The sequence below is a fragment of the Oryzias melastigma genome, linkage group LG17, assembly GCF_002922805.2.
Source record: "Oryzias melastigma strain HK-1 linkage group LG17, ASM292280v2, whole genome shotgun sequence".
NCBI lineage: Eukaryota > Metazoa > Chordata > Actinopteri > Beloniformes > Adrianichthyidae > Oryzias > Oryzias melastigma.
In genome coordinates this window covers 26,811,966-26,835,187 of record NC_050528.1, presented here as the reverse complement: position 1 = coordinate 26,835,187, position 23,222 = coordinate 26,811,966, and the positions used below count along the sequence as shown (strand labels likewise).

At 40.0% G+C, this 23,222-nt stretch overlaps 1 protein-coding gene across 2 annotated transcripts in view; it reads left to right on the top strand.

Annotated features, from left to right (window-relative positions):
- Positions 1–23,222, top strand: part of LOC112147563 — a 31,260-nt gene that overhangs the window by 5,879 nt on the left and 2,159 nt on the right. Inside the window, exons 8-37 of one of the 2 annotated variants that reach the window (XM_036216160.1) lie at positions 6–148; positions 244–400; positions 1,059–1,142; positions 1,367–1,504; positions 1,661–1,777; positions 3,804–3,896; positions 3,974–4,191; positions 4,317–4,504; positions 5,733–5,962; positions 6,232–6,396; positions 6,742–6,819; positions 7,119–7,323; positions 8,273–8,427; positions 8,510–8,622; positions 8,693–8,774; positions 8,847–8,984; positions 9,887–10,049; positions 11,110–11,225; positions 12,092–12,238; positions 12,318–12,431; positions 12,508–12,618; positions 12,711–12,869; positions 13,828–13,953; positions 14,530–14,686; positions 14,770–14,951; positions 15,018–15,110; positions 15,178–15,382; positions 15,466–15,653; positions 18,570–18,667; positions 19,267–19,451. In XM_036216160.1, the coding sequence (XP_036072053.1) occupies positions 6–148; positions 244–400; positions 1,059–1,142; positions 1,367–1,504; positions 1,661–1,777; positions 3,804–3,896; positions 3,974–4,191; positions 4,317–4,504; positions 5,733–5,962; positions 6,232–6,396; positions 6,742–6,819; positions 7,119–7,323; positions 8,273–8,427; positions 8,510–8,622; positions 8,693–8,774; positions 8,847–8,984; positions 9,887–10,049; positions 11,110–11,225; positions 12,092–12,238; positions 12,318–12,431; positions 12,508–12,618; positions 12,711–12,869; positions 13,828–13,953; positions 14,530–14,686; positions 14,770–14,951; positions 15,018–15,110; positions 15,178–15,382; positions 15,466–15,653; positions 18,570–18,667; positions 19,267–19,451 (4,348 nt within the window). Of the gene's footprint in view, positions 1–5; positions 149–243; positions 401–1,058; positions 1,143–1,366; positions 1,505–1,660; positions 1,778–3,803; positions 3,897–3,973; positions 4,192–4,316; positions 4,505–5,732; positions 5,963–6,231; positions 6,397–6,741; positions 6,820–7,118; positions 7,324–8,272; positions 8,428–8,509; positions 8,623–8,692; positions 8,775–8,846; positions 8,985–9,886; positions 10,050–11,109; positions 11,226–12,091; positions 12,239–12,317; positions 12,432–12,507; positions 12,619–12,710; positions 12,870–13,827; positions 13,954–14,529; positions 14,687–14,769; positions 15,111–15,177; positions 15,383–15,465; positions 15,654–18,569; positions 18,668–19,266; positions 19,452–23,222 lie in introns of both variants that reach the window. The other variant, XM_036216159.1, reaches the window with a different exon arrangement.

The following is a 23,222-nucleotide window of genomic DNA, read 5'->3' as shown; positions in this document are numbered from 1 at the left end:
TTAAGAAGTTGAGAAAAAGACAGATGACATTGAGTATGAGCTCATCAAAACCAAGGAGTCCAACCACTGAAGTGGCATTGAAGGTGTCAGTAGAGGAAATAAGGAGGGACCAAAAGATGTATCAGAAGACTGCAGTGCTTCAGCTGAGGTTTGTGTCTTGATCTGGGACATCATTTCCAATTGTTGGTCTCTATGTATGTTAGATATGGTTTAAATTTTGATATGGATTTGTATCTTGAACAGGCAGCCTTTCCAGTCCTTCCCCCAGGACCTCCTTCTGCAAAACACCTTTACTGCTGACCTCCACAAAGACCACTATATCCTGGAGACTAAAGCTACTTTCAATAATACAGACATTCTCCACACCCTGACTCTGGAATACAAACCCTCAAACCTTTCTGTAAGTTAAGTTTTATTTACCCAGATGTTGACTCTCTTCTTAAACATTGCAGCTTGTTAACATTGACCACCATGTGTTATTTATTTCATCAGAAAGCATATTAAATGCATGTTTTATGGCAGCTTTCTAACAGACACAGTTATTAACTGGGTACTTCAAACCACTGACTAGACTCTTAAGTTGGAACACAGTTCTTTTATTTCTTTGTATTACTTAGTGTTGAAATAATAAGTTTGTCAGACTTTACACATAAAATGACAGGTTGCATTGGTGACCTACTCATATCAAACATCACGCAGAAAAAAGATAATTAATATAATAATCCTTTATAATCATAATAAATAAGGACTCCACTTAATACAAGTACTGTACTTTAATACTTGACCTGTGAAAAGTACTAATGACTTCTGGAATAATGTAATGTATCCTAATGTAATCAATAAGTATCTCACATTTGATATTTGATATGATTGATACTTACTGATTTGAAACATGATCCGAACCTGGACTGGTAAAGTAACACTACCACCCTTTTTCCGGCTCAGAAGGTTGTTGGCAGTATAAGAGCTGGCCATAGAGAAGTGTGACCTGTGACCAGAGCACAGTATGGTATTGGTCACCTGGTGCAAATAGACCCTAATTGATTTATTTTTTTCAGCTTTGCTCTGGACTGTTCCATCCATTCAGTCCAGACATAATTCCATCAAACTCTACAGTCTGCATTGCTATCTCCAGCAACCAGGTAACCAATCAGCATCTCTAATAAAACACATTTTTCTTGAAATATAATTTGTGAACAGTAAACGATAATAACAGCCAAAGAGGATGTGGTGATTTTTCAGGTAATAAGTTGAGGAATACTATTTTTTTAAAATTAGGATACCTGAAAATTCACTGAATGTTTCTAATTCTAGAATGCTGGACATAAAGATAAAAAAATGAATGCATGTTCATTCTCTCCTTCAGACCCACAAAGACATAAGTGGAATTTTTCAAGTGAAAAATAAGGAAAGACTGACTTTCTCTGGGGAATTTCAGGAGAAACATTTGCCTTTAAATTATCAAGCGCTTAAAGTTAAAGCAACTTTCACTCAGCAGCTTGAGGTAAGCTCCTTCAATATACATGTAGATTATCCAATGACGTGGTTAGGTTTAATACCTGAAATGCATTAAAATATAATTTCTTAGTGACCAATCTTATGACCAATGATAGACAGTAAATAAGTCTCACATGTGAATACTTGCTGTGTTTTGTTAAAGCTGCAGCTGCCTTCATCTGCTCTAATGGAAGGAGACATGTGTTGGGGCATAAAAGACAATGATGAGTTTGACTATCGAACCAGAGGACGTCTGAGAGTAGAACGACAGGAATGCCAGGTGGGTTAAACTTGAAGTGGATTTTAATGAGTTGTCTTTGCCTTTTCTCTTCAGAGCTCCCCACACAAAAGCATCTGCCTTCATCTAATCCTCTTCACTCACAATCACCACCATGTTCTCCTTCATTAAATCTACGAATCTCCTCTTTTGTTTTCCTTTAGACCTCTTTCCTGGCAGCTCCAACCCCAGCATCATTTCATCACCTTACATCATCACTGTCCCTCATTTCAATGTGTCCAAACCATCTCAGTCGGCTTTCCTACATTCATCTTCAAAACATCTAACATGAGCTGATCCTCTGTATTCATTCTTGATCCTATCCATCCTCATTTCTCCCACAGACAACCTCAATATCTTCATCTCTGCTACCTCCAGCTCTGCTAATGTCTCTAAACGACTCATTCAGGTCTGGTTGGACACATCTCTTCATCTTTTTCCTACATTCTCCATTGCTCTTGACTCTTCACCCTAAAACAAAACAGTTTGAACTTCCTCCCAATCTAGAAGCCTTACTCTCTTTCCATCTCATCTCTTGAACATACAGGATATCAACCTGTATTCTTTCCAATCATGTTGGGTAACTCGAGTTTTACTAGTCATTGTTCCTGCATTTATAGTTCTCACTCTAATGTTATGTTAACTCCGGACATTTGACAGGTGTTCAACATATAGTGTTCACAATGGATGAGTAGGGAGGGGCTTCTTCTTCTTTTTCTGCTGTTTACTATTGCATGTCTGGTACCTACCATTGAAAGAAGTTTAGTGTGAAATATCAGAGCGGTGCAATTCTCACAAATCTCGCTCCAGGCTTTTTCTTTCACAGTTCTATTCCGATATAAAAGACTTGGTGTCATATAATTTCAGCCGGGCACAATCCATAGTTATTTATTTCTCCTTCATGATCAATTTTCAAATGTTTGGCCCTTCCGTGAATTAAAAGGGAAACTATCGACATGTGACTACCTAATCCAAGTCACTGATTGGTCAAAGTTTGACCTGGTTTAACTTTCAGTTGTGTTCAATAAACTTGTGTAGCTATGTGTAAATGGTGTATACTTGTATAGGGCTTTCTACCCTCCGTCGAGAGCCCAAAGCGCTTCACAGTCACAGACCCATTCACCCATTCACACACACATTCACACACTGGTGGTGGCTCCGCTGCTGAACACTGGCGCCAACCTCCCACCAGATGCAATTCGGGGTTCAGTGTCTTGCCCAAGGACACTTCGACACATGGGCGGGCAAGGTGGGAGTCGAACCCACAATCTCCCGATCAGGAGTCTCAACCACCCTACCACTGCACCACGGTTGCCTCAGTGTGAAGATGGCAGATGTGTATGTGTGAACAAAAAATTTTTGAACGCAGAAGCCTGCAACTTGTATATCACCAGTGTTATACTAGGCATGTTTACATAGGGAGTGGGGTCACCTGGAACCCACAAGACAGCGCGTTGAAAATGTTATTTCAATTATTTTCTTAATCTTCACTGGTGTCCGTGACAGACTTAAAATCCTTTCATCTTTATCATAGGAGGGATCACACATCAATGTAAGGGTAGGGTCATCTGGACCCCATAAGAGAGCGCAAGGGGATATACATGTGTTTACATAGACTTCCATTGGAAGTGGTAACTTGAATACACATAGCAGAGGCCATTGTGAATAAGTCCTTTCCTTTCTCTCTCTATCTACACATCTGCCATCTTCCTCTCTTTGTTTGACGCACAGTAATCCAATTTCTACTGACACACTTTTGGTGAACAGCACCAGTGACAGTTGTTGTTTACCTTGGCCATGACAGATCCAGTACGAAAGTTCTGTTTACGATTTGCATGGTCGATTTGCTTTGGCCACCCATTTATGCTGAGTGCTGAGCTGAAAGACTCTGGTCTCCATTGTTGGAGTCTTTGGTATGACCTGACAGTGCATTCAAACCCGCAACCCTCCAGTGTCAGAGTGAACATTCTACCAGTAGGAACCAGGTATGGTGGGCTGCTGGTAGGGAGGTAACTTTTTTTTTTTTTAGCTCTTTGTGCAGATAAATGGGACATCAGATAGAGTTGACCTGCATTCTTCTCTTAGTCATCCCTTCAAGTCAAAGATTCCAAAAGCTCTGCAGGTAAGCTGCCTTTCTGTTGTTTCAGTGTTATTGCAGCAGTCACAATGTCTGATGATTTCAATGCTTTCTTTTTCAAGGTTAAGGCCTCTGCAGACATTTCTGTACCTGGCAAAATGAACAGCTCAGTTCATATGAGTGTTAATGGAAAAGACAGAGTGATTCTGGACTGCCTCATGTCCCACTCAGTTCTAGAAGGAACCAGAAATGCAGGACTTGAGCTCAACTTCACCCAGAGCGTATTGCCAATGGTCACCAACCTGTTTGCAAACATATCTGCCAATCTGTCACTAGAAAGGTTGAGCCAATACTCTTTACTTCTTTGTTTTGTTTTATTTGCTCACATTTCTTCTAATCAACATTTTGACTATGATGTTTTTTTTCCTTCTTTTTTTATCTTTGTCAATTTCTCTTTTACTTTAGCATCTTTCTGTGTGGCTCCTTTTCTTATGGACCTAGGACTCTGCTGGCCCAAGTCAAAAGGTCTCTAAAAACATCCAGAAGTCTGAGGCTGTCTCTGTCAGCAGACTTGAGGCACTCCATGCCCAGCCGTAGCATTCTGCCTACCAACCTGGATGGAGCTGTAGGGCAATCTCACTCCTTTACTGAAGGTTGACCTTTTTAACATATGCAATTTTTTTAGTATCTGTTAAATTAATATGTCTGGATCATTAACTTCTGCTTGTAAACGTCTACTAAGAATCATAAATTACTTTCGTTGTGCTACATTAGAATTTTGAAGAATTGATAAATCTTTGGATGTACAGTGCAGCAGAATAGTACCACTTATGCAAGTTATCTCACTCAACCCAATGAGAATCGGTGGAGGGAGTCGAAAGTCTTTGTTGCCTGTGACAGTTTACAGGTATCACAGCTCTTCATAAGATCTGCATGGAATGTGGGACCAAAATAACAGCTCCAGTGAGTGTAAACCCGGTGATGACCGACAGGAAAGATTTAACTTCTGTCATTGACAGCCAGGGTTACATTAAGAATTATTGAGATGAACTTTTGTTATTGACCAAATATTTATTTTCTGCATCATTTTACATTCAATTCAATTCAATTTATTGTCATTGTCACAGAGAAACAACAAAATTGCGTTTAAAGCATCTGTACTCCATACTTCAGATTTACAAATAATAATAATAATAATAATAATAAATAATAATAAATACCCCTTAGCCCAGTGTAAACAAGTGAGAGACAGTTCCAGCTGGTTATTGTCCATGAGAGTGGGGCAGAGACGAGAGAGGGGCAGAGTTCAGAAGCCTCACAGCCTGTGGATATAGACTGTTGGCCAGTCTGGCTGTTCTGGCCTGTATGGACCTGTACCTTCTCCCTGAGGGCAGCAGGTGAAAGAGGTGGTATGCCGGGTGATGTTGGTCCCGCAGGATGTTGTGGACTCTTCTCAGACAGCGAGTGGAGTAGATGGTGCTGATTCCTGGCAGAGTCATTCCAATGATTCTACCGGCTGCTTTCACCACTCGCTGGAGTGCCTGTTGGTCAGCCCTAGTGCAGCTGGAGAACCACACTAGCAGTCCATATGTCAGAACACTGCTGATGGCACAGTTATAAAAGTTCAACATCAAAGGTCTGGGAATGTGAGCGTTCCTCAGTTTCCTCAGATAGTAGAGGCGCTGTTGGGCCTACATCTTTAAAAATCCATCAATGTGATTTCCCAGACCAAGTTAGTCACATGTCGGCAGTCAGAGATGCATCTTGACAAACTGAAAACACATTTTTTTTAGAACTTGAAGCCTTATTGTGTAAAGAGGATGTATCTTTTTGTTTTCGTTGACTCCATTGTAAAAACATGAGTCTGCCTTCCTGTTTAAGGTGTGTCTGTCAGCAGCAGTGCCCTGCTGGAGTGGACCCTTGATGTTGATCGGTTATTAGTCCTGGCAGAATTGCAAGCAGGACCTGAACATTTAAAAATACAGTTTCTCAGAACCAGGACAGATCACGTCACCCCTCGATGGCATTTCTCCTTTAAGTTGCTCCAACACGTCAAGGCTCTGCTTCAAAGAGGCTTGATGAGCTCCTTTCAAGCGGACGCACATTTCCAGGTGCAGGGCTTTCATCTATACTGATTCATTACAATTATCTTTAACCCTGGTTTAAAGGTCCACACTACTTGTTTCCTACCTAGCCTTGTCCCATGTTGATCACCTGGATCAAGGGATTCAAGGTTTTGGTTGACCAAATACACCTGATCCGGGTAATTAGCATCAAGTAAGGCATGGGTACTTAGAAAACAAGCAGGATGGTGGATCTCAAAGACCATGGTTGAATCTACTTGGTGTCAGAGTTAAAACGTGTTTCTATCTCCTTTCAGTTTGCGGCACAGCAGCTGGACACAGGCTTGGTCCTTCTCATGGAAAATGAGAGAACAGCGAACATCCTTTTTAAAGTTGAAGCAAAAAACAAAACAATCATTTGGGTGGTGTCTCTATGGCAACAGATGAAGCTGCTCCAGGGACTCATCCCAACTTCTTCACAGGTACGCTTTACACTGCTTTCACACATCATTTGTTTATATGAGCCTGTGAAAGAAACATTTACTTAATATTGCAGTCCAAGACAAATAATGTTACTCCGTGTTGTTTATTCTTTTTTTTTTTTTCTGACAGCTTGCAAGAATTGAAAGGAAAAAAAAAAACTTTTAAAAACGATTACATTATTTTTACAATATTTCCTTTTTTTGGGGGGGGATATACCTGCATTTATCTTTAAATTATATGGAATTACCAACATTTTCGGGGAGGCCTAAAGTTCAGTAATATGTAGCATATGTCCTCCCTGAGAAAAAAACAAATTTAGTCACCAGGAGGTTTTGTTTTCACAGCTGAACTGCTCAGGAGACACCACAGAGAAAAGACTGTCAACTCAATGCTTTGGAAGTGTGGAAGGGCACCATGTGGAGGTACGTCTTTTTCTTTATCTGACCACACAAGATGCTCTGCATTAACGTGTGATCTCTGTCAGTATCGGTTTTTAAGACAACATACAAAATGGTCTCTTAAATCAGCAGACTGATTTGAAACCTGACAAAGGAAGTGTTCATCTGTTCAAAGAAACAAAAGGAAGCATGTGGCACAGTTGCCATTGCCACAAATGCAGACAGCAGCCTAAAATAAAGGGGGAGTCTTGTGTTGACAACATTTATAACAGCACTCTCACTGTCAAGATTTCTGTTTTTTATTTTTTTGTGTTCCCTCCAAGGCTCAGTTCTCCGTCCAGGGAAGCTTGCCTGAGGTTCAGTCCAGAGCTCGGCTGAGTGTTGCCGGACTTGAGGTGCTCACATCTGGACTTAATGTGAGCAGAGCTGAAGGATACCTGGCTGCTCTCCTCTTCTATTCTCCATCGGCTTTCAATGGGACAAAAACACAACATAAAGTGGGTACAGTCCTCACTTCTCAGTTTGAAGGTAAAGTGCACTTGAAAACTGGATTAGAGTAATCATAACTGCATTTATTTATGTTTTTTGTAAAGCTCTTTGTAGGCAAGACCTCTTCTAAGTAACTCTACTGATCCAGTTCAAGACCTGGTCTTTGGGGTTTTAAACATGTTCTTGTGGCACTTTTCTGATGATAGATGGCATATATAAAGAAAGTTGAGCTTAAAATAGCATTTTACTAGTTTTTTTTTCAAATTGTGGTAAATTGGAAGCATGTAAGTGTAACATTGGAGATACAACGGCAAGAAACAAGCTGCTCTGCTCCATTCTGATGCTTCCACCCGCAGACAGACAAAACCACGTATGCCTTCATTTTCCTCGTCTAAACTGACATCTGGCTCAAAACTGTTTGGCTGGACAGCTCCAATATTGCTTGCCATTTTTGTTAGGTTGAGAGTTTGAGGGCTTTAAGCTAGTGGGAGAGTGTGTAAACAGATGGGTGATGGGAAATGGAGGCAGGCTAACTCCACGTCCCATCCACAACACAGAGGCAAATTTCTAATGAACTACTGCCTCTCTGCAGAAAATATGCTCTAGAAAATGACAAGTTTTTTTTCTTTAAGCTGCTTCAAAATGGCAAAATCATTGGGAATGTTTTTAAAATATATCAAAAGATGATCAGAATGAGACTTTAAATAAAAAGTTTTAGATTGAGTTAGTTGAGATCATGTTAAGCCTGCAAGCTGCTCAGTTTCATGGAAGAGCAGTCGGACATGTACAATATCTGAAAAAAAAGCCATAAATGACCTTGATGTTATAGCTAATGTCTATAATGTATATTTATTTAAATATATATTTTATTTTTGGATATTCTGATAAAAATGAAAAAACGTATTTTTAATAAAAAGAGAAGTACTAAAATGAATAAAAATGTTATGAACTAAAATGAATTTCCATGCTATTGCTGTTTCCCCCCCAGGCCCTTTGAAAAGTGCTTCAATAGATGTAACCAGTCCAGACTGGAGGTTACAGATGACTGGGGACATCGGAGGATGGGGATTACATGCAGGCATTCAGGAAGCCAGATTTACTCTGAGACATTCTGTTCATGGAGAGAATAGCCCCTCCTTGCAGGTACTTTGTTATGCATATAAAAGGAAAAATAGCCACAGTTGTCCTTTTGTGTCTCACAACCTTTCTACTGTCTGATTTGTAGGTGGAGGCATGGGGAAAAGTGACCGAGTCACAAGTAAGGTGCTCCATGGTGGTAAACCCTGAACTAAGCTCCTCACTGGCATTTGTAATCCAGGGACACCGTGTACCTCATAGGTAAACACAAACTCCAGATTCAATTCAGCTGAAACAGAGGAAAACAAATGAATCACATTCTGCTGTCCAGTCAGGAGCTGGTGATTAAGGTGGTCAACAAAGTCCCCAAAGTCATGGCCTACCTGCCCTGTCGGTTCAGCTTCCGGTCCCAGGTGATGCTCTCTGCTAAATCTCAGCTTTGTCCCTCAGTATTAGTGTGACACACAACCAAGTCTCTTTCACAGCTGAACCAGACTCAGTCCAGCACAGAGGCTTTGCTGGAGGTTTCAACAGGCCGGAGGAGGCTGTGGGCTCTGGGGGAGCTGGAGGTCATCAGAGGTGGTTTCAGACAGACTGTAGAGGTGAAACATTCGTGTCCACAGGTACCTCCAGACTCGCCAATCTTTTCACTGTCTGGTCTGAGCAAACTGGTTTGAACTACACATTCTCAGCCCCAACTCGTCGTATATGGACATATGGTTCGGGCCTCCACCGCGTCACTTTATGACATTTTGGGTGTCCCCAACTTGACATTTTTTGACGTGCTGGCTGTTCCCATGAAATCACAGGTCCCCCAACCTCGGGACGCAGTACATGGTTAAGGTACGAGTACCGGGTTAGGGTTGGATCGGGACCAGGTTGAGGACTCTTGACTTTATTGAGAACAGCCAGCATGCCAAAAACGAGTTGGAGACACCCAAAACGTCGAAAAGTGATGCGAAAGGTCCCATTGTCAGGACTGTGAACTTTGCCTTGAGTTTTTGTCAGTAGTTAGGATTTTTGGTCATGTTCTGTTTGAAAGGTCCCTCAAGTCACACCCGTTTCAGGTTCATTATACACACCTGTCTTAAGTTTACTGAATTGCCCTCAGTCGAGGTGTTCTGTTATGCAATTTTTTGTTGTTATTGCAGGTTTTTTGTCGTGTTTCAGTTTATCTATTAAATGTTTGATTTTCTGCCACCTTGACTGTATTTGGGTCCTCCACCACTCCTGACAGACTTAACCATTTGACAAGTTGGGAGTGATAATGCACTGAATTGAAAGCAACTCAGCAACAAGGAAGTGTAACGTCTCAAATCATGGTTAAAATTTATTTAAAAAAAACAAAAAAATTTTGCTTCTCTGCTTCCCAAAAGTTTCAGAAGCACTTGAAGCATCTGAATCAAATGAAATGTACTCGAATCAAGTCTATCTTTATTTACAATATATACCCCTTTTTATATGTAACATACCACAAAGTGCTGACAGTGTGAAACTGACTCAAAGCTTGTTGATCCCTGTATAGCTGAAGCCACTTCCCAGGACCATCACATTTCAGACGTTGTATAAAACAAAGGACTGGAACTACCATCTTCAGCAAGCAGCTGTGTGGGGAAAACAAGAGTTCAGCTTGTTTGGCTTGTATGCTGCTCCTCCAGAATCCAAGCTGGAGAACCAGACCCTGGAAGGTAAACTTCTTTAAAAAGTACTATGGACATGTCAACATTTTTTTTGTTTGTTTCTTTGTTCATATATCTTAACACATATGCAGTAGGGTCAAATAAGTATTTGTCAATCACAGATTGTGCAAGTTGTCCTAATTAAAAATATGAGAAGTCTGTAATGTTCATCATAGATACTGCACAACTGCAACACATAACAAACAAGAATTCTTAAAATCTATTTCATTTTTATTTTTATTTTTTTTTGTTAAATGGCTACGAAATTAAGTATGTGGTCTATAGCAAGTTCACCTCAATTCCTTGTACTGGAACCCTGGTTGTCAATGACAGAGGTCAAACGTTTCCCGTAGATCTTCACTGTAGCTGCTATTTTGGTCCATTCCTTTCTGCATTTAGCCCATGAGAACAAACAACAGTCGAACTTTTGCAAAGATGGACATACATGCAGTATAATCCATATTAAATGAATGTGTTTTGTGGATCATCGCTTGCTCTATGGAGAAAGTGGGCATGTGTGTTAGCCTGGGGGCGGTGCTGGCAGTGCAGACTCTTCCTGAAAGGGGCTGTTCCCACTTTATGACATCACAATGAGGACTCACTCGTTTTTGTGGTTTGGGAGGGGTTGGTGCTCAGAGAGCAGGGTTTTTAATGCTCAGAGATGCGTGAATGGATCAAAATACTAGAATGTTTATAGTGAGGAACTAACATTAAAATAGACTAAAAGCTGAAAAAAGTTTATTTTGAATGAAGTAAGCCCTTAAGTGGAACAAACTGCAGAACTGGTGACTGACCACTTGAGTCACATGTTGAGGTTCTCACTCTGGAACAAATACTTTTGCAACCATGGCTCACCTTTGCTATTATTTTTTTTTCACTTTTGGTGGGTTTTTGTTTGTTTCATTGACTTTCAGTTGTTTTAACTTGCATCTTAACTACATATTTTTCCTTGCTTATAATGTATATTTTATACACTACTTTGTTTGTTGGTTGCTTGATTAAAAAAACAAGATGGTTTTCTTAGATGACTGAAACTTTTTGAAATCTTTCTCTTGTTTTTTAACTTTAGTGCATATCAGAGGCCTTTCCCTGTTGACCAACCTGGATGTGAAAATGGAGCGCTCCTTACATGGAAGGTTAGACAGCGTTTTACTGGGCTGGATGAGGCGAGGACAGCTAAAGCAGGTCAGTGCAATGTGAACCACGAATGCAATAAAAAATAGGAAATTAATTCAAACATTGGAACAACGGAAATGTTTGCTGTTGGTTACCAATGCCTTTTGGTTCTTCTCAGTGTGAAATTGTTATTCTTTTTTGTATATGTTGAAACAGACTGTTGTCCTAAACCATTTAAAGTGGGAGTGTAGCTCATTTTGAAGCACAAGTTGATCAGAACAATCACACACATGGAAATGAGTCATCTTATTACTTTGAGTCATGGAAATACTTTTGATTCTGAACGTGTTTCTGCCGTCGAGATGGGAAAAGGATCCTAAAGACCCACTCCAGTAAAAACTGTGATTTTTGGTGTTTTTAACATGTTCTTGAGGGATTTTTCTCATAATAGAGGACATGTATGAAGAAAATCAAGATTACAGTTGCCTTTCTGTGTATTTCTTTATTGGAATCGTTATTAATCAGGAAAATGTCATTTGAAAACAGCAAACAACAGTCATCAGGCCACAGCCTCCATGCTCTACTTTATTTTGATGCATTCAATTGGAGACAAGTAGATCCATGAACTTTCTCGTTTTCCTCATCTGAGCTCCCATCTGAGCTTCTTTTAGAATAGATCAAAAGAGGATTAGAGTGGGACTTTATTGGACTTTAAGATTCAACATTCTAGGTTTTTCCCCAAAGTTCTTGTTTTTGTGCTAAAATTGTGAGAGTCGAACAGAGCTGTGTTCCACACTGACTTTTTAACGTCCCAACTTGTGAAATCTTATTTAAACTTTGCCACTAAAAACTTAAAATTTGCTAAAAAAAAAAAAAAAAAAATCTGGAGGAGTTTGTGTGGACAGCCCTTTTGATTTGTAATGGTGACCCTGCAGGTCAGAGCTCTCAGAACCTGGAGTCACTCTGAGGAGAGAAACGAGACCAAGGTGGAGCTCGAACAGCCCTTCTCCCCCGCGCCGGGTCAACTGTCCCTGCAAAGTCTTTCCTGCAGCTCACAGAGAGAACAGCACAGCAGCCACCAGGTATCCACGCATCGGAAGACGTCCATTCATATATGTGATAGTATGAGTTTCCAGTGTTTAGCTGTAAGTGATTGTGCAGACCCATCTGTCGTGGGAAGGAGTTGTCCCTCTCAACGTTTCTCTCAGCCTTGATAAACAGTGGGGGGCCGACACCAGCAGGGGGCAGGTGTGTGCAGGGATGTCAGCACAAAAGGTTAGTAGCTTCTGGACATCTGCTTATAAAATAAATTCCATTAAAAATAGAACTGACTTCATTGGTGTTTGTGTAGATGTCCACCGTGAAAGGCTGCGTAACTCTAAGCCAGGAGGGAAACTCGTACTCACAGAATGTAGAGCTGAAATGGGACAATAAGAGTGTGATGCAAAGTGCAACGTACCAGGTATTATTTCATATAGAATGACAGGGGATACCATCTGATAATAGTAAAAAAAACACAATTGATAGCTTTGTTTGTTCATTTTCTTTTTCCAGAAAGACCTGCAGGGCGTCCACAGCCTTCAGGTCCATGTGGATCTGGACAGAGTGCTTCTTGGTTCATGTCCTTCACAAACTTTTACGGTCAAAGTTCAAACTAACCTGGAGGATCATTTGGAGCACACAGTGCTGCTGGGCTGGTGCCCCCCTCAGCCTGTAAGATCACACCCTATTCCATCGTCCTGTGGGGAAAAACATTCTGTACTCTCAGTACAGAAAATTTGGCGCCTCAAGTTTTTTTGGTCTCCTTTGCAGGATGCTATTAATGACATAGTTTTACAAACTATGATGAAAAAAGACCCAATCCTTTAAAAGATACACATACATTTCACAGTTTAAAAACATTCAACCTCATGAGATTATTTAGGGATTATGTTTTTTTTACTTTACTTTTGTGTTTAGTTTTTCTCCTCGGGTTCTCTTAGTTCTTTCCTTTTTGTCAGGTTTCAGTTTTTTGTCATTCCAGCACTTTTACACGACTAAAAAGAATAAACAAAAACATTAAACTCAAGTTGGCCAAGAATAATTCATTCACTTTACCTTCCAATTTTTCTTCAGTGTTTTGGTCAAACTCGGTCAAAAATAAACGTTCACATGTGTCTGAGGAACATTGCTCCAGATTTCTTTTTTTTTTTTGCAATTTTAAATACATTTTGATTTTTAAATTTAATTCATTTAGTTGTTAATCTACCCATTAACAACATGATTTCACTGTGAATTAATGTTTATTGCCATACACTTTATTGACAATGTTTTGACATCTTCAAATTTTGCTACATCATTTCAGTCCAGTTGAGATCTGCGCTCTCATTTGGATTATTCAATCAGCCAATTCAAACTCTGCCTGTCCTGATAAACCCATCTGGGGTGCAGTCGGGCAAAAGGTCCCACACATGGACACTATTGTGTAATATAAAATACATCATGATGACCTCGAAATATCTGCAAGGTGTTAAGATTCTGTGGTTGCGAAACAAACCCAAATCACAATGTTTTGTTCAAAACAAGCGGGTCAAACAAAGACACTTTTGTCTCATCTGTCCAAAGATTTTTTTGTCTTTTTTGATTAAATTTTTCCATTTAAAGTCTAAAGTATTATGGGTTCATCTTTTAGGTTTTGTCATGGTCGGGATCTCACGGAATAACCTCAGGGGTTGGTCGCCCGTACCAAAGCAGCTTCACCTTCGCCCTTTTCAACTCCTCCAGTGTTTTAGGGGCCGACGTGCCACGGTTCACTGAGGTAAAAACAAAGATTTACTGTATAAAAATAAAAAACAAATTTAAATGTATGCACTTGATAAATTGAACCTGTGTTGAGACTGACATCTTGGGGTCTTTAATTTTAGATTTTTCTCTTTTTGACCACAACCAGTAACAGGAAATGACTGCCCTCACTGATGCGGATTTTGTCCGTTTCATCCCATTGGTCCATTTATAGTCAATCCTCTTTGTAGCCACTCAGTTGCAGTCTCAGTACAAGGATTACACAGATGATTATTTAATATATTTACCTATTTATATTACAAACCATTACTGATATAAGGGCTCATATCAAATTGGACTAAACCAATGTTGAATTGTTTAGGCTGACCTTGGTTTTAACAGTCATAAATGTGTCAATCTTTTTTTTTAGTTTGATGTGTATATACATTCTTTGTTGATCTATTTAAGACATTTTTGACATGTTAAATTCGACTGAACTAATATGAAGCACCAGGCAACGATACATGAGATCTTCTGAGGATGCTAACCTTTTTTTTTTAAAACCAAATCTAACTTGAGAACTTAAATGAATCTGTGTGCCTGCATGTCTCAGATGGGTAATTGGAGCCTCAGGTGGGAGGGCGGTGTTCTGTCTCAGCCTCTTGGGTCAGGCCTCCAGATTCAGGTCGTTCTGGATCACAGAGAGAAGATTTGGCTGAACTGGACTCTTGAGGGGCAGTGTCTTCAGACCTCCGCTGGCTATATGAGTGGTAAATCCAGAACAGTCCACCTCACCTGCATGTTACAGAAAAATCTACTATAATATGAGAACACATGGATGCTTCTCGTGCAGGTCCAGGCCTCAGCGAGGATCTCACCATATCCATGTGTGTGGAAGCACAACGCAGTTTGATCATAAACGTCAAGACACAAGATGACACATCTGAACCTCTGGGACACTTGTTTCTGGGAGAAGCGGACAGGAAGCTTGTCCTAAGAATGAGTGGCAGTATGGACAGTTTAAGGGCTGCAGAGGTAACTACAGAACAGCTGCAATTTGATCTAGCTGTTTTTAACAGTTTGCTTTGTTTCTCTAACCAGGAGCGTCTCCATTATGGGAGCTCACACATCCGCCAGAAGCTCAGAGAGCAAATAAAGACATTACAGCATCTCCTTGCTGAATTCAAAACACAGGTAGTAAGCAGATGTTGAGGATCATATGAGCAATTCAGTTTCTAAAACTGTGGACCCTTCTGTCCAGTTCAGAGACAGTGAGCTGCTGCAGGAGTTGAGCTCTAGACCTCTTCAGATTTCCCAGCGTGCCACCGTTCTGCTGGAACAAGGAAGTGGGGGTTTGCTGGCTTTGTGGCACAGAAGCTCCCTACGCCACTCCCTGACTGACACCATCCCCCGCCTCATCAATCTGCTGCAGCATTTCTTTTTGCTGGGACAGCAGGAACTGAAAAGTCTGTATTCTGTCCATATCTCTTGACTTTTAGAAAGTTCTTGTTTTCACTGTGCATGCCTGTGTGTTTACATCCCGCCTTAGGGCCACTGGCAACGCTGGCAGGTGTGTACCATGATGTGAAGGGCCAACGATTGGAGGAGATGTGGAGTGAAGCAGTACTGAGTTGGATTAACAAGATGGAGGATCTCCTGGCAGTTCTGCGGGAAAACCACCAACCGAGAGCATTTTCACCTGCTGGAGTCGCTCTGATCAGAGCTGTGTTGGATGTGGTGGGAAATTACACTCATTTATTGATAGAGACCATATTGTTTTTATGTTGCTGTTCAATCTTGATCATACATTTAGAGCAGCAATAAATTCTGCATTATTCAGAAAGTCTGTTGTAAAAATAGAAAAACTGAAAAAACTATCTGTTGGTCCCCCCTCTTTATGGAAATGAAGATGCTTTAGAGCAACTTAGTGTGAAGAAGGATTAAACCCATTCATTTCTATAAGCTCTATTCAGTTGCAAGATATAGTTCTGAATCTTACTGCTATACAATCTACTTGCTGTGTACAGAAAGGGGATTGAAATTGGTCATATCTATATCTATGACAGTTTGAGAAAAAGTTGAAGGTTGCAAGTACAGTATTGATAAAAGTAAGGTCTGTCTGTTAACTCTGTCTAAATCACAGGTCTCAAACTCCAGGCCATGAGTGCCAGTATCCTAGATGTTTTCCAACTAACCAGTTATTGAAGCTCACTATTGTCTAAACACACCTGATCCAGGTAATCAGCAGCAGATAAGGCATGATTTTCTTAAAAACAAGCAGGATGCTGGGCCTTGAGGTGTCCAGTACTCCAGGTCTTAGAGTTCAATCAGCTTACCAGCAGATGGCAGGCTTGGCCCATGAATTGCTATTCTTTTGCTGGTTGTGGACTACCTCAAACCTTTTGTAGTGAAGAGCAGGAGTGTTGAGACCATTAAAAGACGTGGAATTTTTTTTTCGTGCTCTTGGGGCACTTTGAGACAAGAAAAATCTTTGTTCTTACAATTAAATATCAGTTGAGAAGAGTATGAACCACAATGCTTCATTTAATTTTAAGAATACAAAGTCTACATGAAGAAACAATGCCCCGTCAACAAAGCCTTTATGGATCATATGACTCAAAAGCATTAACAACAAATCAGTATTATTAAAGACTAAACTCCCTCCTAGAGTTTACATAACCAGACATGTATGTACAAAGCACAGTGGTACACATCTCCAACCATTAAGGAACTATGTACTTGTTTTCTAGAAATTATTGACCTCTTCAGCTGACAGCTTGTGTTCATTCAGTCAGAACAGTAGCTCTAAAGGCCTAAAGCAGTCCATCCTGGACAAAGGGAATGTAGAAAGATCCAATGGAAATTTCAATTGGTCTCTGAAGTACCTATAGCTTGACCATGAGAGTGTCAAACAACAAGCTATTAGGAAGAATCCTGTCATGGAGGATAATATTTGAATATAGCACTTCCAAGTTTGTCACTAGTTCGATGGATTAAAATAAATTCCAGCGTGGTGCTGTGACAGGGTGAAACCTGTGCAAGAGTCCAATTGAGAAATTTCCAAGGTACCAAATAACTACTAACCACAGTTATTTGACAGACTACTAGGGCATACATAAGCTAATAGTCAGTAGTGGTTCTGGCAGTACGAGCTGCTGCCTGAGGCACCAATTCAAAGTTTGCTCAGCATTTGGAGAAAAAAATAATAAATCTGTGCCTGTATCTTCTGGCTTCATCTTTTATTTCACAGTGTTTGGATGAAGGGGAGGCTCTTGCCCGGGGAGTAATTCAGTGTAGAACCACCACTGCTAATAGTCAGTGGTATTGTAACAACGTAAAATGATTGGAAGCAACAGTAACTTGGCCAAAAAAGTAGTGAGATGTGTAAACTAACGGCTGGGTCAACAGATTCTGAGGTTGGTGGAGCACAGAGGTCACCCTTTTTCTGCGGTCAATCCCAAGGGTCCCCAAACCCAGACCTCGAGGGCCAAAGTCCTACATGTTTTCCAGTCGACCTGCCATTGAAGCTCCTTACTGGCTGAGCACACCTGATCCAGGTAATCAGCAGCAGATAAGGCAGCGTTTCCGGAAAATCAGCAGGAGGTTGGCCATCAAAGCCTGGAGTTTAGGAAACCTGCTGTAGATAAACACACTTAATGTAATGTCAGAATAGCTAAGGATTTGTGTGTGGAGAGTGTCCTGAAATAGATTTTCATGGCTTCATTCAAGCCACGAATCATCAAGTGCATTAAAAGCATGGATTGCAACAGTATAAAACTGGGATTCGTAACCAGATTGTTTTATGTGGAGTACTACCCATACTAGGCTATTTTGACAATTTATGACTTTGAAATTTTGATGTGTGTTACTGACAAAGATTTTTTGTCAGCAGGTGTAGCTTAGTAGCAGTTCAGCACCAAAACCTAAATAAAAAAACTAGTTGGCAAACCTTTTTACACTAGAGATGTCACTGGTGATATCTAACTAATACTCTCTTGGACATACCGTAACTCTTCAACTGCTTATGTAATCAATGTGATATAAACAGTTGTAGAGTTATATTCAGAAGCTTGTAAACACTGAAGCGAAAGGTCTGGTTTTTAGGGGTTAAGCAGCAGTTTCCTGTCATTCTGGACCCAGGTGAGGGTTCAGCGGAGGTGAAAACTAAAAAACAGAATCCAAAAGACAAACCAGGACATTTAATATTTGTACTGGTTTATAATGATGATGGCAAATTGAACTTCTTTAGACGGTACGGATCAATCGTTAAAAACACTCAAAGTGACTATAAGCAGAAAACTAAACTTTTGTTGCATCTGATGCTGTCATGGTGGCATTTTTGATTTATTAAAGTCTTGTGATCTTGGTGCTTTAAACAAAAAATTATGATCTCTTTTTATGTTGTATTACAGACTTTACTGGACATGTAACAAATTAATAAAGATGTATCTGAATATTTTTCACTGCTGTGCTACAGACAAAATCATTCCATTGTAATGTATTGCTTTTGCTGTGCATTGCTTCTAATTCTACATGCAGAAAAGCATTGTTTCCATAGTTACAGCAGCAAATGTGAAATCAGACCAAGGATGAAACTGAAATAACATCTTTGGATTTATTTGTTGAAGTGATTGTTTTTGTCATGTCATTTAGGCGGGCCAAAATACCTACAGTTGGATTGAAAACAGGCTTGCCACGGCTCTGTCTGGAGTCAGGAAACAACTCGCTTCTTTGTATAAAGTCTCCCCCAGGTAGGACTTATGGTTAACAACAAGAAAAAAACAAACCTCTATGTCATTTCTTTCATAAAAATGGCTTAAGCTTGTCAAAGCAAGGATATAGTCTTCATTTTTTTATACTGAGAGTAGATAAATCCCATAAGATTTTTTTTTATCTTCCTTTCAGTCTGAACTTCTTTTTTTCCCCAACAATTTTTAGTGACCTAGTTCAGTGTTTCCCAACCATGGCTCCCAAGATACAGTCCTGCATGTTTTCTATCCCACCCTGCTTCACTGCACCTGAATTTATTGACAGTCGCTGTGAGGTTTCAGCTAAAGTTGAAGATGAGCAGAACCAGGCATGTTTTGTGGGTTAGGAAATATTGACGAATTTGATCTTAATGACACAACAAAACCCTACTTCTTAAAAAGTTAAGGAATCTTCCAAAATGAACCACTAGTTTACTGCTTAGTTTGATTTATTAATGTCGTATTCACACATAGACAACCTTAAGTTGATGTAAGTTGCCTGAGCCTTTGGAGCTACCATGCAACTTTTGTCTGCAGAACCAAATAAGTGCATAAATTTAGTTAAGCAAAAAGCAAAGGTAAAATCTTTCAATGTTTTGCAGAGAATGTGCAGTGACTGTTGCCATGCCGATACCACATCTTGCCTCATCCAAGCTGTCTGAGTCGGGGCCTATAAGGATTCTTCTGGAAGAGTGGCTCCTTAGGCCCCTGCAGGCCTTCTCCTCGATGAGACCCACTGCTGTACTTTATCGCCTCAAAAGAAAAATTATGGAAAGCCCTTTCATACGTAAGTTTGATTATGGGAGTTGTTTGTCAAGTGGTTTGAAGAAAATATGTTAACAGGCGACATGACTGAACTACTTTTGTCTCTTTTCACTATAATGTAATTTCAATGATTCTGAAGGTAAATCAAGCAGCTTTGCACTGATATTCAGCACTTTTCAGCACAGCGCTGCTCTTCTCAGTGTCAGAATTAACAACTTTACATTAAACATTTTACCTATGTAAAGTGTTGTATATCATAAATCTGCTTTTCTCAGAATCAGATGAATTTATGTTAATTTACACGGTCTAAGAGTTATGGTAATTCAAGAACATCAACACTAGTGTTACAGCTCCTTTGTTGAGGGGTTAAACCTTTTTATGCAATCTCATTATAACTTCATGCATTAAAGCAAGAAAAAAGTATTTCACCTGCTATTATTTTGTCACTGCAGGATATTTTGAAGGATTAGTCACAACTTGACTAAGTCTGCAGAAAAAAAAATAACAAACCTGTACTGGGCACATAGGTGGCCAGCACAAAGTATCAGGGTCATAGACCACTCTAGAGCAAACATTTTCATGTACATTTTTTTCTACATGCATGTTGTGAGCATTTGGTTGTAGCAAACACAGATACAACATGAAAGGGTGAAGTAAGGGTAAAGTAGATGAGAGGCAGGCATTTTGTATGGATTTTTTCTTTTTTTAACCCCTCTCCAAATCCTGTGGACTGGGCGAGGTTTCTATAAGTGCTATGTACATGGGATACGTGCACGCCCCTTGGATGCCCTGTATATCAGAAACTGGTGGTAAAAATGCCGGAGATTGGGCTTGGTAGCAGAAGATTAAAGATTGAATACATATATTTAAATAGTACAAAAACCATGGGGCACTTGACCTGGCGATGACCTGGCGATGAAGAACTGAAAGCCAGACACTTCTATATACCTAAGACAATTAACTGAATAAAAACAGCTGTGGAAGATTTACATAGAGGATAGGCAGCTCCAGGCCGCGAGGGCCGAAGTGTGTGAAGGATTTTTTCAGATTTCCAAGCCCTACTCATCACTAATTACCTAGTTCAGTTGTGTCCAGCAAATTAGAGCATGGCAGACCAAGGTATCTTGGAAAACATGCAGGAATGCGACCTTCGAGGCCTAGAGTCGCCTTTCCCTGATTTACATGAACCTGGAGGGACTGACAGGGGACAACTCAAAGCAAAACATGACCAAAAACATAACTAGAACATCAAACTTGAGTGCACAGTTCTCACTCCATAAAAGTTTGCCCATTTTTTACCCACAGACAGCCTGGATCTAATCATGAGAGCATCTTGGACTAATGCACTACTAGCAGTTGTGTTAGACTAAGGGGACTAGCATCACCTGCCCTTCATGAGTGCCTACAACTTACGTTGTCCTTACAAATGACTTCATGATACATTTACCACACATGCAACAATTATGTGTCCCATTTTCAACAAGCCTTAAAGAAAATGCAACTACATCTGCACTTCTCATTAGATACGGACACTCCTCTCTACAACTATCCATTCACCCAGAAAACTCAAAAACTTGCAGCACCAGTACAAGTTAACCCCCTGTATGGATGCATGTGACTATATCCGTGAGGCAAGTCCTGAGAAGCTCAAACAACAAACAGCTTTACATTGCCAGTTATCAAATACCATACAGGAATAATAAAGGGCCCAAAGGAAGAGATATAGACCACAGAGATACAAATAGCCAGCAGAGAAAAACTCAGGAGCAGGGAGACTCGAACAAGTCCAGATGATTCAAAGGATATAAGACAAGACAAACCAAATGTAGACCGAATACAGAACAGAACCCTACATAAATAATGAGACCGAAAGAGATCATCTCAGGCACCTGTGATAAACTCCAAGACAATTCAGGGGGGCAGGGCATATAGGAGAAGTCACAGCTGACCTGCACAACATGAAAGAAAAACCCAGAAACCAAAACACAAGGAGAAAGCTCTTCACCATACATGGAGGGTTCATCACAAACCCAGCAGTACTGATGCTGTGTGTTAGCTTTAAAGAAGGATACAGATGACTGGTGTGCCTACGAGTCACAATCCACAATAAAACACCAAAGAAACATGAATTCATCAAGGTCAAGGCCTCAGCTGACAAAGTCTTCATTGAATGCTTCAGACAATGTAGAGCATAGAATGCAGTACTGAGAGGTCAAGCCCAGAACTGAGGTGGCTGGTATCAAGAAGTCCTACTAATGGCTATAAAGGGCTGACCTGAAGGACAGTCCAGTGATGATACCAGGGACTCAGGGAAGAACTGGAGAAAACTAGAAGGTCAAGATGACAATGGTATTCATGGTGATATAGCATTCGGGGCACTAACCCCTAAATTGGGGGAGTGGCTACAGCAGATTCCTGGAAAAAACTCAGACATCTCAGTCCAGAAAAGTGCAGTTCTAGGATCAGCTAGGATCCTGCACAGGACTCTCAGGCCTCTGGTAGAGGACAGGAGCTTGGTTGAGAAACCACCCATAGAGGGTGAAAACAAACTTTTTTTTTGTAATAATTTTTAATAATTATACTTTTATTACATACACATATACACACCCACAAACACTCTCTCATTAAACTGTCAATCAGTAATATTTTTGGCTCTCGGATGTCTTATTTATAATGAACTCCAGTCTGACCAACTCCAGCTAAAAGAAAACTGTTTGCAGAGAAAAGATCAGGGTAAAAGATATACTCCCACAAAGCTTCATATTTTTCCTGCTCACAGAGTCTTATAACATAAACCATGTTTCTCGTGTTTAATGAGTCTATGCAGACCTTTGACTTTTAATGAAGCTGGAAACTATTAGAGCTCAGAGTCGTGCAGTTTTTAATCTATCCCTCATCATAACTGATGGGAAAAATAGCTTGGCTGTTCACTTTCAACAAAATTACTTTAAACGTAAAATGCCAAAGAAAAATAATCTTTCAATGTTCTGTTCTTCCCAGAAATTAATTATTTAAGAGGAGGTCAATACATTGAGGAGTTCAATTGAGTACATACATTTAAAAAATGGTAAAATTGTGTAATAGACAAACTCAAAATGAGTAGGATCCAGGATTTAAGGTTCCAACATTTGTCTTACTGAAGCATACCTCTGATATGAAGTTAAACTTGAAGTACTTAATAAAATGAAAAACTACAAGGCCTAAAGACTAGTAAAGGTAAGAAATGACCGGTACAAACAAAAGACATGAGTCCAAAAAGCAAACAGTCCACCAATGGTAAAGTCTGTTCTATCAGTCTCCTTCAAAAAACAAAAACAGAACTCTCTTTTGTAGTCTTTTACTTGACTGGTAAAGAATGTCAAAAAAGAGGAGATGGCAGAAATGTACAGATATAATATGTAATAAAGAAGATTGCAAAATTTAACTTAACCGGCCTTTCTCATACAACTTGGCCAAATAGGTTAAATACCTGGTTATGATTCTGACTTTTCTAGTGAGCGACATAAAGAATCACATAAGGAACTCACAAGACAGCAAACAAAGCCAGGTATCCTCAAGAGAATCTGGCCACAGAGAAAAAATATGGCGCTTGAAAATTAATAGCAAGAAGTCTCACCCCTTGCAGGAGTCGGCTGCAAAAAAACATAATTTTGGGCCCAAAATCATTGGGCGAAAGTCCTCGACCAGAACCTCTGTTTTAAGCTTTCCACCTTTTTTCCCTTTGATATACTGTGACTGCTTAAGTGATCAGCTGATTCACAGAGAAAAAGCAGCATCTCATCAGCTTTTTCTC